The 21993-nt window shown below is 40.4% G+C and overlaps 5 protein-coding genes across 8 annotated transcripts; 2 read left to right on the top strand and 3 right to left on the bottom strand.

Moving 5' to 3' along the window:
• The first annotated feature begins 1374 nt into the window (after nt 1-1374).
• Nucleotides 1375-5057, top strand: LOC135503607 (cation channel sperm-associated protein 2-like). The gene is made up of 11 exons (XM_064797237.1): nt 1375-1493; nt 1648-1716; nt 1886-2058; nt 2243-2419; nt 2704-2828; nt 3040-3212; nt 3428-3563; nt 3747-3932; nt 4042-4136; nt 4293-4445; nt 4828-5057. Exons 1-11 carry the CDS (start codon nt 1469-1471, stop codon nt 4857-4859), a joined length of 1344 nt encoding a protein of 447 aa, XP_064653307.1. The 5' UTR covers nt 1375-1468; the 3' UTR covers nt 4860-5057.
• Nucleotides 5058-5895: 838 nt separating this feature from the next.
• LOC135503604 (protein ABHD8-like) lies at nt 5896-10018 on the bottom strand. Its single transcript, XM_064797233.1, has 5 exons — nt 9929-10018; nt 8671-9572; nt 8299-8466; nt 7953-8160; nt 5896-7537 (listed from the first exon to the last, which is right to left on the bottom strand). The coding sequence occupies exons 2-5, from the start codon at nt 9507-9509 to the stop codon at nt 7214-7216; spliced, it is 1539 nt and encodes a 512-aa protein (XP_064653303.1). The 5' UTR covers nt 9510-9572; nt 9929-10018; the 3' UTR covers nt 5896-7213.
• A 139-nt stretch (nt 10019-10157) lies between these two features.
• On the top strand, nt 10158-13721 carry LOC135503620 (uncharacterized). Of its 2 annotated transcripts, none has more exons than XM_064797254.1 (6): nt 10158-10280; nt 10678-10789; nt 11115-11192; nt 11415-11467; nt 11735-11798; nt 13000-13721. In XM_064797254.1, the coding sequence occupies exons 1-6, from the start codon at nt 10168-10170 to the stop codon at nt 13039-13041; spliced, it is 462 nt and encodes a 153-aa protein (XP_064653324.1). In that variant the 5' UTR covers nt 10158-10167; the 3' UTR covers nt 13042-13721. The 2 variants fall into 2 exon arrangements, with proteins under 2 accessions (XP_064653324.1, XP_064653325.1); XM_064797255.1 differs by lacking the exon at nt 13000-13721 and adding an exon at nt 12418-12505.
• Nucleotides 11058-18072, bottom strand: LOC135503614 (uncharacterized). 2 transcript variants are annotated; one of them, XM_064797245.1, is made up of 6 exons: nt 17883-18072; nt 16779-17308; nt 15077-15464; nt 14111-14198; nt 13818-14005; nt 11058-12875 (listed from the first exon to the last, which is right to left on the bottom strand). In XM_064797245.1, the coding sequence occupies exons 2-6, from the start codon at nt 16878-16880 to the stop codon at nt 12598-12600; spliced, it is 1044 nt and encodes a 347-aa protein (XP_064653315.1). In that variant the 5' UTR covers nt 16881-17308; nt 17883-18072; the 3' UTR covers nt 11058-12597. The 2 variants fall into 2 exon arrangements, with proteins under 2 accessions (XP_064653315.1, XP_064653316.1); XM_064797246.1 differs by lacking the exon at nt 16779-17308.
• Nucleotides 18073-18842: 770 nt separating this feature from the next.
• LOC135503602 (UDP-glucuronosyltransferase 2C1-like) lies at nt 18843-21680 on the bottom strand. Of its 2 annotated transcripts, none has more exons than XM_064797230.1 (2): nt 21412-21680; nt 18843-20990 (listed from the first exon to the last, which is right to left on the bottom strand). In XM_064797230.1, the coding sequence occupies exon 2, from the start codon at nt 20957-20959 to the stop codon at nt 19394-19396; it is 1566 nt and encodes a 521-aa protein (XP_064653300.1). In that variant the 5' UTR covers nt 20960-20990; nt 21412-21680; the 3' UTR covers nt 18843-19393. The 2 variants fall into 2 exon arrangements, with proteins under 2 accessions (XP_064653300.1, XP_064653299.1); XM_064797229.1 differs by having other exon boundaries at nt 21416-21680.
• Nucleotides 21681-21993: the final 313 nt, after the last annotated feature.

Raw genomic sequence — 21993 nt, 5'->3', positions numbered from 1 at the left:
CTTTTTTAAGACCAACATTTAGAATATTAGTTAATAAAACAGAATAGATTAGTTCATATGAAGAATAAATATTTATCATCAAGTACTGTTTATCTTTTTTCTACATAGCAAGCTATTAAACCAATATTTAATATAGAAAATTGTGTCTGTGTTGTATCATGTATGTGTGCAAAAACTTTCAATGGCGGAAGATTTGAAAAGTTTTGCGTTTCTCGCAGGTATTTTTGCAAGATTATGGCTCATTCTTGCCCCAAACTACAAAATTATTTACTTTGAAATAAAGTTATAATTATGCTTCAATTAATTAACTTAGTTTGTATGGAAGATGTAGTCTAAGATATGAGAAATATTTGTGCGAAGTTGTTGGTTGGGGCACGCAACCGAACACTGGCTCAGACATGTCAGAAGTACTGCGCCTTGTACGTATGAGGTGAATGTTTGGCAAGTACCGCCTTGACTGGTACATTCATGATGGTGGTATGGCAATCCTGAAATTTTTGGTCATGAAATTAAAACATGATAATGGCGCACTTCACGCATTATCTTCACATTACGTATGTCAGTTCTGGTACATTTTTGATTGTGTACAAGAAATTGAAGGACAGTGATGTCACATATTCAATATTCATAGTCAAGTCAGACTCTGAGAGACCTCGCAGGCACTCGGACTCTGTCTCTAGCCTCTCTCAGTCTCAGTCTCAGTTAACTTGATTTGATGAATATTTTCAATTGTCATTGCAGATTCTTTTGAATTTGGAAACGAATGGCTTGCCCATAAGAGTGACCTTTAAACCTCAGTAGTCAAATCATATGACAAAGTCTAAGGATAACATATAGATTCAGCATCAACTTGCATGCTTCAAAATGCATGCTGCGACCATGGCAGGTGGTGATACTGGTTTGATATCCGATCGGGCAGAGTTATTCCGTTCGAAGCTCATTAGTGACTTCCATTTATTGGAAACCATTGATGAAAAAGGGACTGTTGAAACACCGAAGTATTATTCAAAGGAAGTGACAGGTAACGACATTGACAATCAATCTGGGGTCTTGCTGAATTTGTTCATCGTTAAGTTAATTTGTACCCAACAGTTTTTATAAAACTAATTCATGAATTATTACATTGTGAAATATTTGGGTCGTCTGGCTAACAAACTGAGACATTTTGAGCACCTGGTAACATAGATTTTTACCTTAAAAAAACGATTCCAGGCTATTGGATACAGTGATTGTCATTTATCCAAGATTTATTGACACTGACATATTTCTTATTCTTAAAAAATTACTTTGACTTTGTGGGTGTGTTAATTTTTCAGAGCCAGAAGGCCTGAAGCGTATGATGACAGAAGGCAAGAACGCCCTTGTAAGATTCCAAGTTTACTCCTGCCTAAATAAAGCTCAAGTTACTTGGGTGGAACGGAGGAAGAACCGAGTGAAAAACAAGAATAGTCATTTGCCGCCGGTTGACATGTGGGCCAACTGGGTTTTGGAGAGTATCTTTTTTGTCTGTACTGAGTGGTGACTTCTTGATGTGAGAAAAGTTGAAGAAAATGATTGACAATTTTATTTCGGATGATAATTTATTAATTGACGGAAGTTTTGAAGTCCAAGTCCTTTGTACAATTATATTCCTTAACACTGGTCCAGGTGGATGGTTTCAGAACATCATGCTGACAGTCATCTTGGGCAATTCTTTGCTCCTGGGTATACAAGCAGGTTTGGAAAAGTTTCAGTACTTGTTTTCAGTCAACTGTTCGTTTTGGAAAGCAACATTACTGAAAAGTCATACCAAGAGGAAATAACGTATTCTGTCAAATTTGAAAAATGATGGAAATTTAAAATGTAGCTATAGGTATTATGATCTTGTCTGCGACTTTTTTTTCAGAGTTGAATGAGGTGCGTGACGAAAGTCTGGAAGGTTTAAACACTGTGCTTGATATATTTGACTACTTCTCCCTCTTCGTCTTTGTGCTGGAAATAGTGCTCAAATGGATGGATAACTTCAAATTATTCTGGCTGAATGGATGGAACATCTTTGACTTCTTAGTGACATTTTTGGTATTTATAATATTTGTATATCTGTCTACACAATGGCATTATTTAAATATATATACAGTCCATATACACAATGTGAAATTTTCAAATTCGATTTAAGATTTAAAATTTTTGAATGAACTTAGCAGGCCTTTAATTGTTTGCTTCAAGTTCCCTTTGTTTTTAATGTTCATTATTTTCTATTCAGTCCGTTGTGCCAGAGGTCATGCGATTCACTGACACTGATGGCTCATCTTCTGCTGGCCAAGTTGACATCACCGTCATCAACAATTTGCGAGGCTTCAGGATTCTCCGATCACTCAAGATGGTTACAAGGTTCCGACAAGTTCGACTGATTGCCCTGTCAGTGGCCAAAGCCTTTAAGGTGAAATGACGTTTATTGAGAAGTTCACTTGGCTTGGGAGCCTGCCATTAATGTGACACAACAAGATGGTCTATTATATACATCATATCGACCTCATTAATCCAAACTTGCTGCTTTGGAGTTGTCAAAACGCTAGATTAAATTAGGTAGGGCAGGGGAGCAACTGCCCTCCAGGCAGAGGTCCCCCTCCTGAGAGGCCCAGGACCAAAAAGTTGAATACAGCCCTGCCAGATTTAGAGTTTTTTTGTTGGATTGTTATCAGCCCGCCCCTCTTCTCGTTCCAGGCTATGTTGTTTATCATCTTACTTCTTGCCACCTTCGTGTACATCATGGCCGTTGCTGGAGTGATTTTCTTTGACTCCTATTCCCATTCCCAGAGACCTGGTCTAATGTTCAACTACAACTTCAGGTTAGTATATTGTTAAAAAAAGAGTTTATTTACCTTTACCATTCAACTACAGTTTTCAAAGGTGTTGGTGGGGGAGTGCCAAAACCCTTTTTGGGAAAAAATCGTTGAAACTGATAAAGAAAATCCTCGACTTGAAATAAGGACCAACTTTGGAAGTCCTGGCGACGCCCACTATTTGTGCCAAAAAAATGATGCATCGTTGTCTTTGCAGGACTCTGCCGAGTGCGTTTGCCTGCTTGTTTCAGCTACTGACCTTAGATAGGTGGCATGATATCCTCCTAGAAATGATGCAGGTCGTTGATCCATTTGGTTCCATCTTCTACATTATCTTCTGGGTCTTGATGGGATCGTTCGTCTTCCGGAACATATTTGTTGGCATTATGGGTATGTAGAAATTGACCATAATTGTATGTTTTCACAACTACATGACTTAAGGTATCCTGTACTGGAAATTCAGAGCTCAACACAATCATCCACTGCAGCATATTTGTAGAGCTTTCCTGGTTTAAGTCATCTCATTGCAAGAGCAGCAAAGATTAAACAACTTTTTTACTGGTACATTTGTTTTTTCATAGGACAAAAAATCTGTTTTTTTTCAGTCAACAACTTCCAAAGTATTCGAGCAGATTTGTTCCACGAGGTTATGGAGATCCAAGAAATGAAAGAACAAACACTCAAGATCGAGAAATTGAATGAAGAACTCATGAAGCAAGAGCAAAATTTCAGCAGAGGAAAGTGAGTGCAATGAGGACTTAAGGAGAAAGAGGTCCTTGCCCTGTCAGACCTCAAGTTGGTGTATTTATAACCAATCTAACCTTAAAGAATCCACTTGCATCCTGAAATTCAGGTTTTTGATACTCCTCTGTCATATTTGAAACTGACATTGCATTTGTAACAATAAACACACCCTTCTTCCAGAGGAGCAGACGGTGAGGAATTAGAGGAAGAAGATGAACAAATTCAAAAGACTTGGTCCAAGGATGATGCTTCAAAAATCAATTCAAAGTTTAACCTAGCACCAGCAAATCTCTTGACGCCAAATCTTACAGTTCCAAGCACCAGTAGAAGACTCTCCACCATTTCGGCAGTGCCAGCAGGATCAAAGTAAGCTTTAAATCTAAGTCAACTAATTGTTTTGCGAATCCTGGCCTCAAATTGGCATTATAATTTTTTTTGGATTATGTGTCTTGAATCATGTGCTTCCGTTTTGCAGGCGTGTAATGACATCATCTTTGACACAACCTCACATGAGCCAATACCAGAAAGATGTCAGCCAGATTCTTATTCAGGCTACAGAAAGCTGCACAGGTAAGAGCAACATCAGGCAATACCAGAATTTTTGAGTGGGTCTTTTCCCAGCTTTTATGATCCTTAACTCTGCTTAATTCAAGTTCATGTCATGCCTCCTAAATATCATAGGACTAGAAGGTGTGATATGAACTTGAATTATCTCTTTTATCACAGATTGGCAGAAGACAGTGAGTGATAATCTGGAGACAATATCCAAGAATCCCATCGATACCGCCTGGCCCAAAGACACGTTGTTCAGGTATCTCCTACTGATGGAAGCACTGCAGGAGAACCTGGCTGAAAGATCTAGTCTCATGGCTCTAGTTGGTAAGACTCTAAAATACCGGCCCCCAGAGAATTGAGATCCTGAACTCTGAGCATGACTGAGTCAAGACACGGTTCCAAACCATCTCGTATTCCTGGGCTTCGAGACCCTATTTCCTTGCCAAAATGTCCCTCTCCTAGCGCACCCACATATAATGATATTTTGGATAAATATACTGGCCAACTCTGGACTGATTTCAAGCACTGTCTCACTTCATACAACCTGGTACGGCACCTTAAATGTGAAACTGTCCTGTTTATCCACCAACTCAGATCTAAACTCTCTGCAGACTTGGTAAGAAGGGGACCACCTTGAACTGTTTTCTGAACAGTTCCATATCTGCTTTCATCTTCTGATGTTCTGTAATTTCTTCTCTCTTTCCAGGTCAAGCTCTGCTTCACGTGTTCGACAACTGAGCACCAATGTATTTTGAGACAGAGGAAAAAGCAGTCTCTACAATAGGTGATATTGTAAAGGCAAGGAAATGCGTAGGCCCGGCCCTCTTGATGCCAATTACTGAGTATAGAGTAGATTGCTGTTGGTTTGCCTTGATGAGAGTAGGAATGTGGAAAGTTTTTTGGGCGTACATGTTCAGATTGCTTAAGACAAAGCCAAAGGGGAGTGTGAACTTGGTATCAAACATGTTAAAGCGTTTTCTGAATTTTGCCCTGAGGTTACCAATTCTTGTGTTCTGTTGTTATCATTGACTCTACTGTTAAGCAAATAAACCTTTTATTGTTACAGAATATTTTGTTGTTTGTATTGATTGAGTTTTTGTATTGGTTGCTGAAAATCAGACTCAGCATGATTCTGAACCCCCAAAGCTCCCATTAAAATACCCTGGTTCAAGAAAATACACATGGCTATGAATGGATTTGCCGGAAAAGGTTAGCTGCATGTAAACCTTCATTGGAAACTTTCATGTGGCAAGGTGTTCTTGAGAAACAGGCCATAAATGGGGCAGTCGGTCCCGAGATGAGACCAATATTTCAAGTCAAATGGGAAATGTAGCAGCAGGATCATTTCATCGAAATGTGTACAGGACAGTGTCCTCAAGGCAGGAGAATGATTGACCTTGGGTGACTGAATTTGTTGACAGGCTATCAGTAAAATGTAAACTTGGGAACAATGTTGGACAATTCATCGTTCCCCCAGAATAGAACACATGATGGGCATCATCATGCATGTTCAGGTGAACTTTTCTATTCAGGACTGACGAACACTCCATAGAGGTTTCCTGATTACCGACGTCATTTTGAATGAAACTGATCAGTGTGGGACCAAAATCAGTGTCCTTTGATACTGGAGAGGACATCCTGCTAACAGAGGTGTTGGCTAAGGATGGTTCCACTTTTATTTATGATGAATTGTAAAATGAAAGGGTTCTTTTCTGTTCTGCATAAAGAGATATCACACAGAGAAAAAATAATGCTATAATTTACTAATGTCAGGGGTCAATTTATTACAGCTAAGTTACTATTTTTTAACATTTGTGAAAATACAAAGGTACATGTACATTCATATACAACAAGACCAAACTCCAAAGACCTGATGGGTTTATCATACTAGTGCCCATTTATAAAATAGATATCTCCAACATATAGTATATACATAGTCAGAGCAAAAGTAAAAATTGTGACCACAAAGCAGAATTCTGTCTGGTTAATTAATAATTTAAAAATTTAATTTTGAGTTTTTTTGCAACCAGCCAAATTACTTGAAAACACACTTGTATGATACAAACATGTACCTTTTAGAGTCAAAAAAATTTTTTGTCAATGACTCCACCCACTTCCAAAACTTGACAATAGGGCATCGCGTCAAGTGTATCTCAGTAGGCAAGTAAGTTGTCATGGCAACAAGATGCTGATCAATACCTGCTAATTTTAACAAGTTTGGAGGACAGCCACCTTGATATATCATGTATGTAGCCAATAAACTCACTCCCAAGGTTTTTGAATGCATTTTCAAAAGAAAATTACATGTTACCTTGAAATTGAAACTACATAGCAGAATGTAAACAACCACTAATTGAACTTGAACGAAAAACGATAAACTATGCATGGAATCGAGTTGCATTCACCCACATCATTCATATCGATCAGTGTTTGTCATAATGAAACATGTTCAATCAGGCAGATAAAATTCTCATCACAATTCCTATGCAGCCATGATAAACACACTGTAATGGGCTCATGAACGACAGTTACGTTTGAATCATATTGGCTTGGCTCGTAGCAAGAAAAGCTTTGAAACGTTACGGATAAACCAATAACAGCTAAATGATGGATTTCTACAAGTCGTCTGCTACTGACTTGGATCAATGCATGCAAACGATAAAAGAATTTGAGTGGAATGAAAATATTGACTATATACTGACCACCTTAATCAACTAAACGCAATATGCAATACAAGCCAACATCGCCTGGATGGAAGATTTTTCCATGAGTCTACTTAGCACACTGTGTTACAAATCACGTAAACTATGTTCTAACAAAATGTATTGTTGAAAATGTATAAACATGTAAGAAAAAGCCACAAAAATATAACAGGGAATACTCCCACATATGAAATAATGTACACTGAGGTCAGTTTTATACCTTCAGGCAACTGTCAGTTTACCTTTAAGTCACCCCTTACATTACCTACCCATCCACATTCAAATCACCTGCCAGTTTACCTTCAAGCCTTGAAGTTACCCACTTCTCTAGAATACTATACAGTAGAACCTCTCTATTAAGGACACCCTCGGGACTGACAAGTGCTGTCCCTAAAAGAGAGGTGTCCTGATAAGAGAGGTCAAATTGAATGGCAACAACCAATTTGGGACCAAAACTAGTGTCCTTAATAGAGAGGTTGTCCTTAGTAGAGAGGTGTCCGCTAAAGGAGGTTCTACTGTACTTCCTAAATCTGGCAAACTCTTCCTAGTTCGAGCAGACACTATTGGTTGGCTGTGCATAACAAGTTGGTAGTTTTCTACAGTAATGTCCTCCAACAAGAAGTTATGAATGAGACTGTTGACTTTGTCGGGAGATTCTATCATGACCATGTGACTTGCATCCTCGACCACCTCTAGTTTAGAGCCGGCAATACACTGAAGAAGAAGAAAGATGAAATGAAAATTTGAGTTTGGATATCGTTGCTACAACGTTGATCAAATTCCTAGAATCTTGATTGGGCGCAAATGCTTTTGCACAAGAACTTCAGTGAAGGAGGGAAAATGATTCAGGTGTTTGTGTGCAGGGCTGAAGAAATGAACATAAACCCCTGATTTACTGAGGATGTTACTCACATGGTATCCTGCATTTAACCCTAACCTGTATTTGGCTTCCACTTTGAAAGAGAGCTTTCCAAAGTTGCCCTTGCTGTTATCTGATGGATGGTCCCCAGGGACCAAAGTCATCATCTCACAAGTGACAAGTGTGCATTCTATTAGTTCAAACATTGACCTTATCCATGTGCTACTCGGACAACTAGTTGGGTGCGCTTTACTCTTAGTCTAGACATACCTTTTCCATGTCCTGCTCATCCTCCAAGCTAACCAGTTGATCCTTGGCACCATAGACCAGCAGTGTTGCAACATTCAGCAATCGGTGAAACACCTCGTCCCCATCCAACCAATCCTGGCCACGCATGATATAGCGGAATACATATGTTGGGATATCGAAGGCCTGTTCGCCAGTGATCTGGTTCCTGTTCTTGGCAGTAAATGCGTTCCTGAGGTAGAGATGCAGGGAATGAAGGACAAGAAGAAGAATATTACAGAAAGAATTGAGTGACAAAAGGTGGATGAACACCTGCTCAGCACAATAACTCAAAGGAAAGTCAAGACTTCAAGATTTCTAACAAACTCACCTTCTAAAACTACAAACTAAGAAAGGTTTGATGCATTCAAGCATACAGACAGGAAGAGAGAAAATGCCAGGTTGTGGAGCGAGGGGAGTGGGACCCCCACCGCTGATCAGCACCAGCTTGGACACTCGCCGGGGCCTCATACGGGAGACCACTGTGGCAAAACAAGACCTGAAAGGAGAGAAACTTGACATAAACTGTGTTTTCTCTGGCTTTTGACCTACAGCTGTACCAGTGTCTTATCAGTCACGTTCTTCATTTTCACAGTTTTAAAGATTTTTAAAAGGCATTTCAGTGAGTTTTTGATTCATCACTTAGGGTGCATTGTATGAATGAATTTTTTTGACCAGGACTTACTCTTCTTTTCACACCTACCCATAAGAGTGTCCTATAATCACATTCTGCTTCTTGAAGTACCTATCAAAAACAGCAACCAAATCCCACATAATCTCTTTGAACTCATAAGCACCAGGCTCATCCGGTGCCATGCTCAAGCCATGGCCGACAAGATCAGGAACAACGACCTCATATCCAAGACCGGAAAAGTAGTCCAACTGCGCCCTCCACATATCACTAGACCCGCCTACTCCATGGAAGAAAAATATCACAGTATTCTCATTTGGTATAATCTGACCACCGCAACTGCTTCCAGTTCTATCTTCCGATTGAACATCAAGTCTTAAACGAACATGTTTGCCCAAACTCTGAGGTAAGAAATCATGAGAATGATCAGATTTATTAGAAACATTGGACGGACTATTCCTGAATTCCTGAGACGTTGAACTTGATCGGCCCTCTTTACAATCAGATGTCTCTCCAGGGAAGCTGGCTTTGATTTCTGAACTTCCTATTGCATCTCTTTCATTCAGCACATAATCCTGCATCGTTCTGGGAGCACCATTCTCTTTCGCTTTCGCAAAGTTTTCCCGAGAACTTTCCACGTTATTCTGCATTTTAGATTTGGTACTTGTTGGAGTGGACATGCCTTCCTTCCCTTCGAAGACATGTCGATCAATACTTCCTGCCTTTTCAAAAAACTGTCGAATTCGAGCATGCTTCTCACTTTCCTGGATCCACTTTTCTTCCCGTGGAGATTCGTTCAGATGAAGGATACGCAGCTTTCTTTTTGGACGGATTTCTACAAGCTCATACCCTTCGAATGGACCAGGCTCAGGAGCGATGCGATTTATGTTGCTTCCAAAGCCGCATGGCATGGCGTGACGTTGAGATTATCAGTCCTTCCTGATCCAGGGCAGATTCAAGCACCATTGGTTTACCTGAAAGCACAAACAACAGGCATACCGGTATTGACAACCATTCAATATTCATTGACGAGTGGGGAAAGCAGTGCCCCGAGTGGGCAGATGCGCAGATGGCCTGTCTCTAACTAATAAATTACCACTAGCCACTACCGCATTGGACGGACTACCATGATAATCTCAATTTATACAATAACCATCAATAATGTCCATAATGTCATGATTGATGATTACCATCACCATGACTACTCAAACTCATTGCTGTGCATGCATGTCACTGTCAGTCAGTCAGTACATCATCATCATCAAGTTTTTGTACTTCTTAGTTTCTAACAGGCGACAGTGAAACGCTGAAATATTCGAAAATCCCTTACCATTGCATTCTTACTAAAGTAAACAAGTTAATCGTGAAAGATGACCATGAAACGACATGATGACCATGACAAGATATATAAAATGGTACGATGGGGTTTCCAGCAAAATGACGTCATGATGGAATTCCCGTTTAAATACTAGAATGTACCGTGATTTTGATGAGTGTGCGGCCAGCTTAGAAATAAACTTGTACACGACAACATCAACGAATTTTGCAAATTCCAAAATTCTGTGCGAAATGTCAGAAGATCCAAGATTCGTATTGAATTCCTTGGAAGAATGGGAGCACCCATTTCTTTCCAGTCGTGCAGGGTTCGAAGAGTTTGTAGAGCTTTTTCCGAGGAAATATAGGTAATGATGTCAAAGTGCAGTGAGTGGTCCTCTGTCTGGAATTAGAACAATTGCATCCGGAAACTGGTTGTTTGTGCTAACATGCATTGCACTTGCAGGGGCATGCAGTGACAACACTCATCTCGGCAACAAAGAAAGAAATCTATTCATTTTTAATTAATTGTATATCTTCCCAAAAGCATGCCCAATCTCAGAGGTTAGAATGCCTGATTTTTAAGAAAAAGATGGATCATTGGATGTATTGTAGCTAGCCCTGGGCTAAACTGCACTACATGTGTCGTCCGTGCACTGGCCTGACTGGGTCTGGGTGCCGCTGGCTCTGTGACCATGGTGATGTTGTTTGCCTGGAGCCTGGTCCAAGAACACGAGACTATGAATGTCTTGTTTTTTTCTGCAGGGACCACCCAGAAATCAGGGTTTACTACAAAGCATTGATGAAAAGGTTTGCAGTGTTCACAGAAGACGTGAAGGAAAACATTGAAACCACTTGTCAGAAGAAAACTGGGGAGGTAGATCCTGTCTTCTATGAAATTTTTAATTATCTGAGCAAAGACTCCAGATACAAGGAACCTCGGTTTTAGGTCTCATTTGAAGGACTAGGAAGACCCTGGAATTTCACTCCTCAAAAGCTTTACCAATTCATCCAGAAATACAGTCCTGGGTTCACTCCCCTGGTGTCGAACCTGACCCCTTTTGCTTGGTATCCAGCCGTGTTAACCTCTAGCCTTTGAGGCGCCTGATTACATGAAGTGAACAATGTCTGTGACTTAAATTGTACCAAAACATTTTATTCTTATATGAATAACAAATATACACTCTTTGTCTTTTTTGCAGGATGAAGATTCTGAAGCACAAACAGAACATGAGAAAGCAGTCATACTTCTTGAACATATTAAACAGCATTTGTCGGAGGTATGAATGGAAAGTTTTCTTGTCTATTCGATTGTGACTGTCTTAAAAGAAAACCCTAATGCAGGTGGTCTTTGCCTGTGATGAGTTACATGACTGAGAAACCGCTGACCTTTTTCATTTTGGGTAACATGTATCTGTTGTTAAAATTGTTGGTTGTAGTTAATATAAGGCCTACAGGTATGTTTAGATTGCTTTATTGAATGATAACAAACCTCTTTTTAGGAACTGTCCGATTTGAAGAATGAAAACAAGAAGATGAGACAAACCTTAGACTGGTAGGTCTTGTCAGACATAGTTCTACTTTTCCTAGCAGCGGGTCATGCATGTTCCTCAGGCCAAGTCTCCTTCCCAGCTGAAATGAATCTCGGACATCTTCCCAGGATGTGCTCCACATATGAGGAGGAAAGCTCGCCCGAGCTGCTTCTCGGCATTTGTTTCAAACCCACACATAAATGTATCGTTAATACACCTCAGAACCATGGCATTGCTGTCGCTAACAGTATTTTGAATTCACATAGTAATTTCACGTTCTGTTTTTGTAGCATGACTCCTGATGTCCTTATAAATTTCAACAAAGAGTTAAGTCCGGCACAAACCGCTTTTCAGGTAAGTAACAACAAATCTGTTGTTGTACATTCACATTCTGTTGTAAGGTAGATGACATCCTCACTGAACACTCTTAAATATTAGTCGTAGTTCCACCTATCATAAAACCCTGTGTTTTTTCAAGACCCGTGTCTTTGCCGTGTGTCAAAAAACCCGGGGCGCACTTGCACCTATCAGTGGTGTTAGATAATGGTTAATAGCCCCGGCGACAGGTGCGATGTAGGTAGGGAGCTCACCTGTGTTTCTTTCCCGTTGGAGGGGAATTTCGCATGCGCAATACCGAGGCAACTACACCGTGCCATCTGTCGCCGGATCTTAGAACTTGCAATTGCCGTGTCTATTCAGATTCCACATATCAAAAAACCCGTGTTGAACAGGGGTCTAAATTAGCCCCATCGAGCTCGATGGGGCTAATAGACACGGGGATTTGACAAGCGGATCTATTTAGACACGGCAATTCATCGGTGTAAGCGCAAAAGACACAGGGATTTGATAGGTGGAAGTACGACTACTGTATTTAGCTTTGTGCCTTCAGCAAATGCTGGGAAACCACATAGGTGTTGTCTCTTCCCTGTCACTGTAGTTCAGGTTATAAGTTCTTTCCCATTGCTTGTTTAAGGCTATTGAAAACAAGATAATTCCACAATTGTGAGCGTGTAATACCATTGGTAGTGGTATCATCCCAAATGAAGCACAAACGTGGTAAGGTTAGTACCGGGCTTTCCCGTTTAACATGTGTATCTCTTCTTGTTGTTCGTTAGATTCCAACTCCAAATGTCATGTTATCAAATCGCAGGTATCACAATATCTGGCATGATTTATCTTTACTCAAAATCCTCCGATTATCGGCTTGCTCTCCAGTATATAAATCCAGCGGTTTTGCATCGGTCAAAATGAAAAATATTATGTCTAGTCCAAAGTAGGCCTCGTCATTGTCCACGAGGCTAATGTGAGAAGTGTCCCTTGCTGTTGAAGGCTTGTTGATTGCTGCCATGACGTCATCTTTCAGCAACGTCCATTCTAACGGCGCTTGCAGATAGTCGGTGGTTACGAGCTGTAAATGAAGATCTGGAAGAGCTGAAAGAAAAAAGACAGGAAGGTCTATTATCCTTTGGGTATCTTAGTGACCAAACTGTTCAATGGTCAAAGGGTTTATAAATTCATTTAGTTTAAGATGTAATTGTGACTTGTATCTTTTCAGAACACAAAACAAGAGCTATCCAGTGGGTGTGAAAAACTATAAGTTTTACACTTGGACTAAAGCATTTGATTGGCTCTATATGAATACACCTGATAGCAGCCAAGGTAGTCTTCCTGGTGCTTATTTTTGGACTGGACTGTGGTGAGTCATTTGGAGGACTTGTGGACCAGATGTGTGCATGCTTTCTACATGGATATCAGTGCCTCATTTGATGACTTTTATGGTCATTTTCCCTTATACTGAGAAAAGGACTTGGAAGTGTAAAATGGTGATCAGTTTCAATAAAGAACATGGCAATGAATTGTAAATATTATATATTGTGGACATGTAAATATATGATTTGATTTTAAATCAAGAAAGTTTCCAAATATCATGTTGTGATATTTTCATTATGCTGTTTTGACAATGAAGATAGTGCAGCAAAACATTATGTTGCTGAATCGGAGAGGCTTTAGGGCTCCAAACGTTTCCCAGAGGACAACAACACGACCTAGTTTGACTATCTTTGTGCAGCAAAATCCACAGAATGGATCCTGTTTGATTTATATCATTAAAAGGATATATGTATGTTCAAGAAATGTGGGTAACTCTTGACCCACTGAGTGGAACATCAAATGACATCGCCACAGTTCTACTGACCTGTGGTCGGATATCCCATTTTCTTACTTTTGACACTAGATAGCTCCCATCTTATCAAGATGTTTATAATGAAGAGTGAGCTCCCGCTATCGTCTGCAACATACCTTTACACTGCAGCTTGCTTGGAGCGTGGATAGGAAGGGTATATGACATTATAAGTGACCAAAATTGCAACCAACCTTTTCTGAGAAACTGGTACACAGGCATCACTGACTTTGGATCCAGAAGATGAAGTTTTAAAAATATAATGTTCATATCTCGACTATAATCCTCCACCTTGTAGCTGCCTGTCACAATGCCTCGCATTATAGCATAAATCCAGTGACTCTCTTGAATTTTGTCAGAAAGTGCTGAAGCCCATTTTTCCCTGAAATAAAAGAGACAAAAATAGAAAGGGTTTTTTCCCCAACATGCAAATACTCCTCAATTGTAGTTTTTGCATCCATTTCTACTGGTACCAGACCACCCTTACCTGTCGTCTTCAAGAAAATCTTTGAAAGTCAGTGAAGTCTTCTGATCCTTGCAGATGTCTGGGAACAGCAGTGTATACAATGCAAACCCTGACGAAACGAAAATAAAAGTATCAGTATGAGCCTTGCGGCACAGGGTTCACTATGAAGTGGTGTCCAGATAATAATGCTGAGTCAGCTCTACTGTATTTTGTTTGGCAAGAAAATCCATAGACCGCCTCACAGTAATTTGAAATGTAATGCTCAGAAGACAAATTATCTTTCTGAGACATGTATACAAACAGCGACTTGATGTCATTATTTGCTTTGGTTTATTCTTCTTAACCCTGAGGCACCAGAAAAGTACGAGCAAAGTACAAGTACTTGTCACAATATCCATGTTGCATTGCACACATTACACTTCCTACAAACAATAATCTAGATTTCGAGAATGATAAATTGTTAAATGAATCCAATACAAAGAAAGATGGAATCTTTATACTATAATAAACTATAAGATTATAGACTAAAATCCAACTGGTTAGTTAAAGTTTTGTTCAAGGACAAAGATAATGTTGTTGAACCCTTGCAACCTCTGACATTCCAACCATTATGCTGTCGGTCTAATTGTAAAACAGTTTGTGGTCCAAAAATCTAATTATTTAATGAGTAACATAAAGTTTACCAATGCTCACAAGAAGAAGAAGATCTGTCATAGAGCTTTTTCCCCTTTCTATATATTCTTCTGATCCGAATTCAGTAAAAGAAACCATGACCTTTTTAAGTAGTTTGTCCACTCATCTGTTGAAAACGTCACCAATGCCTTTATACATACTCATCAAACGCAGCCTGCGCGCGGGAACGAAGATCTTTCCCCTAAATATTTTCAATTCGGACTCGGTCAAGGGACAACAGCTCTCTTTTGTTCATCAATTCACCATTGATACATTCCGGAATAATCCAATTATCCATTTCCTTTCGTCACCTACCTATCTTCTTCCAGTCAGAACTTTCATATATCTCATTCAAGAGTTCCTCGGCCTTGTCCCCGTTTGCCATCTTATATATCTTATAGTTATCCCTAACTTTCGACACCACATTCGTCAGAAATATCGTACACAAATACTCAAAGTCAAACCAATCTAATTGTTCCGCGATGTACTCCTCATTCTTATCCTTTTTGTGATTAGGAAATATTGCCTTTTGAACATGTTTCTGGCTCTTGAGATGAGAGACCAAGAGGGCCTGCGCCGCTGCTGCGACAGTGTCCGTCCGCTGGACGATAGGGCTCATATTGAGCAAGGCATCCACGTTGAGCGCCTTGTTGCTCATGGTTAGTCCTTGGAGTGGCCCACCTTCTTCGGTAAGAAAGTTTACCTGAAAGAATGAAGAATTCAAAGTTGCAGGAGTGGTGGTTTTGAGTTCTATCAAAGCGACATTTGCTTTAAATTTCCGTTCGTGTAGGAATGGCCCAACCTCCTTCATAATATAAAAAAAAATGTTTGGGAAAAACCAGGAAGATTTGTGTGGTTAAATGTTTTACAATCGATTTATGACAATACGCCAGATTCGACAAAGCGGTGATAATCGAGTAAAATCGCTTGGAGACAAGTCCTACATTTTCATATTCACTCATATCTGAGGTATAGGCCGCGATATATTCTGTAGGCCTCTACTTAATTGAGTTATCATGCTAATCATACTGGAGAATATAAAATGTATACTAAATGGATTGTCAACAACTCGAACCCAACTTTGAATAAATTGTACTAAGTCTTGTATACCCGATGTATGTTCACTCACAAGCAAGACCATGAAGATCACCCTGAAATGAGATGTGCATGCATGCCAGCTGGGGCAATTTTGTCGCCAATTTGGTGTTATGTTTAGACCGAAAATTTATATATCCATTTATATAATTTCATGTGCAGCTGAAACCATCAACTGACCATTAAATATTCAGGTCACCTCGGTAATGACAATGAAAATATCTACATTTAATGTTGGTTACATCATAATTCTTTGGTTGTCCTCTTTACGTCCACCAGGAGGTAGTCATTTTGAGTGGCTGTCCAGTGGCACAATGACTATGTATGCCAAAACCGGATATAACTTTTAAGAAATGCTTGTAATAGCTTTTTGGTGATACCATCATATCACACTGATCATATCGTTACTTCCCTCTTCTTTTATAGTCACTTCTAGAGATTTCTCGGAAAGTGATTTTTTTACTGGCCAAAGACGCAATACGTACTTGAAATATGTTCCTACATGTAGAATAATCAACATTAGATGGTGCTATCTATAACTTGGAATACATGTGGGTTAACAATCACCATTCCATTTAACACCATAAAGGTATAAACATAAATGTCTCACTAAATGAACAAAGATGGCGGCCTGGCGGCAATATTTGTCATGGGATTTGACTGAAAATTAGGGATATTGATAAGAGTACATAGATACATAATCACATGAAGTTTGGTTGCAATCCGATAATCAGTTTCGGAGTAATAGGACTTTGTTTAATTTTCAAGATGGCCGCCTGGCGGCCATATTAGTGGATGGATTTGACTGAAAATCTGGGATTTTGTATTCATTTATTGTAATATGCATGCGATGGGTAGTCAGAGTAGCCAGCGTAGATATGATTAGATGAGGATGGAGGGGAGTATTCGTGCTGAAACTCACCCATTTTTCCATGAAGTAGTTCACAGTCCTGCGCAAATGTTGTAAAGTTCTAAATATTCCAATAAGAAGTTTACAAATTGTCACCACCACTGAGGTAAACATAAGATCTGTTGTCCAAAAAGACCATTATATCTACGAAAAGGTCTATACTCTTTGTTTGAGACAAATAATTGAATAAAAATGAATACATTAATACGATTCGGTGTAATCCACTATTTATGGTTAATGTGCAATGTGCATGGGTAGTGATGTTATTGGTCTTTCGATATAAACTTCGGTATGTAGGTTATAACCAACAACATTATAGATATCCTTGTTAAATATCGCTCATAAAACACATAACCGTCTACGTTATCATGAAATATGTTATGTCTACCGCGACTCTGATAAGCAGTTTAATATCATGTGCGCTTATGCAAGTATCAAGCGTTTCCTTTGATATAATCGTAGAATTGGTGTCAGGTATCAGTCGTTACTAAAGTTGACGAAAGGCCAATGGGTCACTCCCCGAGCTTCTCCTTTGTGGTAACCTCGAAATTAAAATTGCCATAAGTGGTGAACCTTGACAGACCTTAATGAATTTTACGTGCATGCCTGCTCCGAAGCTGCAAGTCGATGTCAGTGGTCGCAATTATTCAATCAACAAAGATGGAAAGATGTCGAATCACAATTTAGGACTGTCCAGAGGATAGACCAGAGAATGTCAATCAACAAATACTCGGGCTCCAGACGATCGATCCTTGACCAGATTATGTTAAGAAAGTCGCATGATGTGTTGTAATATAAGCATTTTGGCGTGTTTAGTAGCCAGACATGTCAAGTCTGCTACATCCTGGCACCAGCTTTTTAAAAGGATTTTGAGGATATGAGGATTAACTGATTTTCTTCTTAAAATAACTTTGCTATCAAAGATACTATTTTACAGCTTCAAGTATTCAGCAGAAGCGCCTAGCGAACGATAGATTTTTGTAGCAGGGACGTGCTACATTGTATGACAATATGAACGGCGTTAATACTATTCTTTCATGACTAAAAAGAAGTCCCTATATACAGTCCCGATATACTGCATCTTTTCGATCTGTGTAATAAGTCAATGGATCTTACCTTAATAGACCTATACGTCTCGTCTGATAAAGGTATCCAGATAATTCAGCTCACTCAAACACGTCTACGCGGTGTCCTTGTACATCCATCCCTTCTCTTTGTACAAGATGTGAACTCAAATACGTTATTACCCAGAATATGCTGGTCGCAAATAATGCCTCGTTATATTAAACAATGTGTACGGACTATTTGCAGTATATACTATTACCCACAGGCATTTATCAACGGCCGATGAAAATTGCACAAAAACCTGTTTCAAGCATTGAGGTACTTATGGAAATTTTCTGTCCATAATTGGCTGTAATGACACCATCATCCGTTTGGTAATGTTCCAATGTTCCATTGAGGTGCATAAGATACCAAACATGACACGATGCACGATGATATAGTTTTATAACTGCACTCTCCCTCCGTAGACCACCAGAAACGAGAACAGGGTGGCCAATGACGGCTTAAACAGCTGACCTTGTCGGTGTAACAGTTTAAATGTCCCCCTCCCCGGAGTGTCCTACCATGTATGGTAACGGGTTACGTATGTTTCTAAAGACCATAGATCTTCCGTTCACCAAATATTCAAACGCATATGTAGAATCCATTGCTTCCTCGATCGTTTAACCGGTTTTCAATTCACTCCGCCTTCATATTGAGACGAATGTTGGAGTGGGGGAAAAAACGAATCTCGGGATGCGACACCTCCTACGGACGCCATGGCGACATCTTCAGAACTTCTGAAGAAGACTTTAGAAAGTTCCGTCTTGCGGAGTCCGGTCACCATTTGCATTGGATTAGGAAAGACTTAGTCCCGAACCTGTGGTGTCCCTAAAAAGTAGCATGCTAACCTATAGGCCAAAGATATGTTCTGTCGCCTTATTGATTTAGTCACCTGTTTGCAGTAAGAACACGTCTGGGAGGTTGTGACTGTGCGATACTGGTCTTATTCAAAGAAATGTAACTGACAAAAACACTGTATGTACATGTATTTCAAAACAAGGTTTTACAAATTGATTACCTACTTGCAAAATGTGAGCGATATGTACATCATTTACTTCGCTTTTTAAGAAATATATGTATTCTTTCACCTCATGGTTTGAGAACGCTGAAGACAGGTGGGCACGTTTTTTCGATTGAGATTGTGTGCGCCATTAAACGTGATACAAGAAGACAGCAGGCGGTCAAAGTCTTAGTTAACGACCTACGTTTACCCTGAAAGAACCACATCATTTTGGTCGTTAATGGGGAGCAGTCGTGTCAGATGTATACATGTAGTGTCTCTACGAGTGACCTAAAGATGTCTACACTCAATCAATACGGATTGATCACAACGCTGCGGCGAGCAAACTGTTAAAATGTCCCATCATAGAGTGTTCCAATGACCAAGGATTTTTTGCTTTTTAATCTCTTTGGTATTGATTTTTTGATTGTTAAACAACCAAAAACGCCACATCGGTACTTATCGCGACAGTGCTTTCCCCACTCAAATCAAAATGACTCCCGACGCGTGGACTCTCACTCTAATTTTGTTTCTTCGATCTGTCGGATAGCGAGCCGGACCCTGATAATTTCCGATATACAAAACATAACAATAACTTCAAAAGGAACGCAACTACCCCAAGAAGTACAAACAAGACCGCGAAAATATCAAACATGAGGAACTCTGTCGGACTCATCTCGCTCAGGACGGTGCGCAAGTGTCCGTCTCCGTGTTCCATGACGTGTTCGATCCAGTAGACGGACTGTCTTATCGGGTCTGGGAGGCTCTTGTGGATCTTCGATGCTATCTTCATGTTGGCGCGATATTTGGGGTTTCTAATGACTTCGTTTATTTTCTCAAGCAGTTCCTCTGCCGTGAATGAAGCGATCTGAATCTGCAACCCGTAACCTTTGTGGACCATCCTCGCGGCGTTGTCGGCCTGGTCTCCATAGAGTGGAGAACCTATCATGGGCACTCCGTGGTAAATCGCTTCATACTGTCCGTTGTTTCCACAGTGGGTTATAAACAATTGGACCCTGTCGTCTGCCAGGAGATCATTCTGCGGCATCCAATCAACAATGTTGACATTCGGTGGAACTTCAAGATCATAGGTCGTCTTCAAACGCCAGATCACAACCTGTTTAATCTGAGCAAATGCCCACATGAATTTTCTCACAAATTCCTTTGGCATTTTAGACATGCCTGACCCAAATGACATCACGATGACACCATCCCTTGCTTCGGCAACAATTTGGCTGTATTCAACGTTCAATGGCTTCGCGGGCTTGTTCGTCAAACCACCAACATAAATGACATTCGGCGTTGATGGCGCTGCGCAGCTTCCAACGGTATTCTGATTGATTAAAAACAGAGACGACTTTTCAACAAGCTCGGAAAGGGAACTGTAAGGCCTTGGCGTATCGTAGTCTAAAAATTTACTCTGATCCATGAAAAGATCGGGAAGATTATGCTCGACTATCATACCGAGGAAGAAGTGTTTCAGCCGGTTGGTAAAACTGTTGTCCCGCTCAATCTTGCACGGCTGGTGTGAAGCGACAGGGTGCAGACGTGACTTCCAAACATGATTGAAGCTTCCCATTGACACGTAAGGAATGTCCAGCTTGAACGGAATCAAGTAGCTGCAGTAATAGATGGCATCGAGGAGAGAGATATCAAAGTTTACATCGCGTATTTGCTGGAGCAGTTTATCATCACTGAGCATACGTGAGCATTCGTATGTCCCAATGGGCTGAATTATACTCGCCAGTGCATCCATCATCGCCTTAATGCTGGTCGTCTGGGTACGGAAGCATATTTCTGGCCACTTCTCCTCAACCTCTTCAATTGCCTTTTGCTCCTTGTCCAGGGAATCGTAGGTCAAGAATTTCAGCCCAGTACCCTGGAATCGTTTCTCACCCAGCTTATTCACATCCATGATGGCGTAAACTTGGTGTCCCTTGGAGACCAATTCCCGACCGACTGCCATCAGCTCGTTCATGTGACTCGTGAAGGGGAATCCTATGAGAAGGACCTTCTTTCCTTTGGTGGGTGAGACTGCCAGAAGCACGAGTGCCAGCAGTACCAGGCATATTCTACCGGCGTTCATGGTGTCGCCTTGCCCTCTCTTTCGTCCTCGTCTGAAATACAAGTCAAGATTTGTGTCAGTGTAAAAAATCAAGTTATTGAGGTTGATAAGCTTGTGGCGGGATTAGTATGTGGGCCTAAAATTGGTATTGCCTACAATGACTTAGCAATAAATGGACGAAAACATGTGAATGTCCAATGTCCTCTCCGACGTAGGATAGGATGTGACATTCTTGGCAACAAGAGGATGTGACATTCTTTGTCATGATCTCTTGTTGGCTGCCGTGTTGCATGTGTCCTTGGTGTTTACTGTGCTCCGGGACGAGGCCCAGCGGACCCCAATACATTTAGGGCATAAGGGCTTGCGATGGCACGATACAATCGCGTTGTTTTGCGGCTATAAAGTGGACGAGATCATGCGATTGTCTCATCCAACCCTTTAAAAGAACTACATGTATATCAAAATGAACGTACGCGCCTGTCGTAGTGTCCAACTGTCACTGTCGACCGGTGCTGTTCAGAATGTGAAGATTGGCGTCGCATGAATAGGATGTCCCAAAGAAATAGCCGAAGGCTGAACACCCTTTGGTTCAAAAAGAACACGCATCCGTCAAACTGCTCAAAATAATCCTCCTCGAAATCTGACTACAGTGCTTTTATATCAAATCGCACTTCGACTTAACCTTAAAGACGTTTCTCGCGAGTAGAGTGGAATACCGATCGGCCCATATATAATATAATAATAATAGCCGATAGAACGGACCTATCACTCAGGGTCATGACATGAGCATACTTTCTATAAAGTAGCATTGTCGTTGGTTCAGTATTGGTGGGTTCAACAATGTAAACTTCTAGAGTGTGATTTTGGTCACAATCAATACACGATTCAATATACTTGGCCACTGAGAGTTGACGTGAATTGTCATCTATACGCAATTAAATTTCATCTAAAGACGCGCACATGACGGACAAAATAACCATGAAAACGAAAACATGCAGTTTTAGAATGTAGTCAGAATTTCCCGTTACGCCACAAATGACACGGAGAGTTTCGGG

The sequence above is a fragment of the Lineus longissimus genome, chromosome 2 (genome assembly GCF_910592395.1).
Source record: "Lineus longissimus chromosome 2, tnLinLong1.2, whole genome shotgun sequence".
NCBI classification, from domain to species: domain Eukaryota; kingdom Metazoa; phylum Nemertea; class Pilidiophora; order Heteronemertea; family Lineidae; genus Lineus; species Lineus longissimus.
The sequence above is the reverse complement of the archived record's forward strand: the minus strand, read 5'-3'. Positions and strand labels throughout refer to the sequence as shown.

Bases quoted from the DNA above. Each gene is read 5' to 3' on its own strand.
- LOC135503607 (XM_064797237.1), top strand. From the start codon at position 1,469: ATGTGGGCCAACTGGGTTTTGGAGA. The intron at 3,564-3,746 runs GTGAGTGCAATG...CCCTTCTTCCAG, and splicing joins CAAAATTTCAGCAGAGGAAA to AGGAGCAGACGGTGAGGAAT. The intron at 3,933-4,041 runs GTAAGCTTTAAA...TCCGTTTTGCAG, and splicing joins GCAGTGCCAGCAGGATCAAA to GCGTGTAATGACATCATCTT.
- LOC135503604 (XM_064797233.1), bottom strand. From the start codon at position 9,509: ATGCCATGCGGCTTTGGAAGCAACATAAATCGCATCGCTCCTGAGCCT. The intron at 8,467-8,670 runs GTAGGTGTGAAA...CTCTCCTTTCAG, and splicing joins ATTATAGGACACTCTTATGG to GTCTTGTTTTGCCACAGTGG. The intron at 8,161-8,298 runs GTGAGTTTGTTA...TCTCTACCTCAG, and splicing joins TTAGTTTGTAGTTTTAGAAG to GAACGCATTTACTGCCAAGA.
- LOC135503620 (XM_064797254.1), top strand. From the start codon at position 10,168: ATGTCAGAAGATCCAAGATTCGTATTGAATTCCTTGGAAGAATGGGAG. The intron at 11,468-11,734 runs GTAGGTCTTGTC...CTGTTTTTGTAG, and splicing joins ATGAGACAAACCTTAGACTG to CATGACTCCTGATGTCCTTA. The intron at 11,799-12,999 runs GTAAGTAACAAC...GTATCTTTTCAG, and splicing joins CGGCACAAACCGCTTTTCAG to AACACAAAACAAGAGCTATC.
- LOC135503602 (XM_064797229.1), bottom strand. From the start codon at position 21,480: ATGCGACGCCAATCTTCACATTCTGAACAGCACCGGTCGACAGTGACA. The intron at 20,991-21,415 runs GCGCGTACGTTC...CTTGTATTTCAG, and splicing joins ACAGTTGGACACTACGACAG to ACGAGGACGAAAGAGAGGGC.
- LOC135503614 (XM_064797245.1), bottom strand. From the start codon at position 16,880: ATGTTTACCTCAGTGGTGGTGACAATTTGTAAACTTCTTATTGGAATA. The intron at 14,006-14,110 runs GTAAGGGTGGTC...CTTTTATTTCAG, and splicing joins GATTTTCTTGAAGACGACAG to GGAAAAATGGGCTTCAGCAC. The intron at 12,876-13,817 runs GTTGGTTGCAAT...TTTTTCTTTCAG, and splicing joins GTACCAGTTTCTCAGAAAAG to CTCTTCCAGATCTTCATTTA.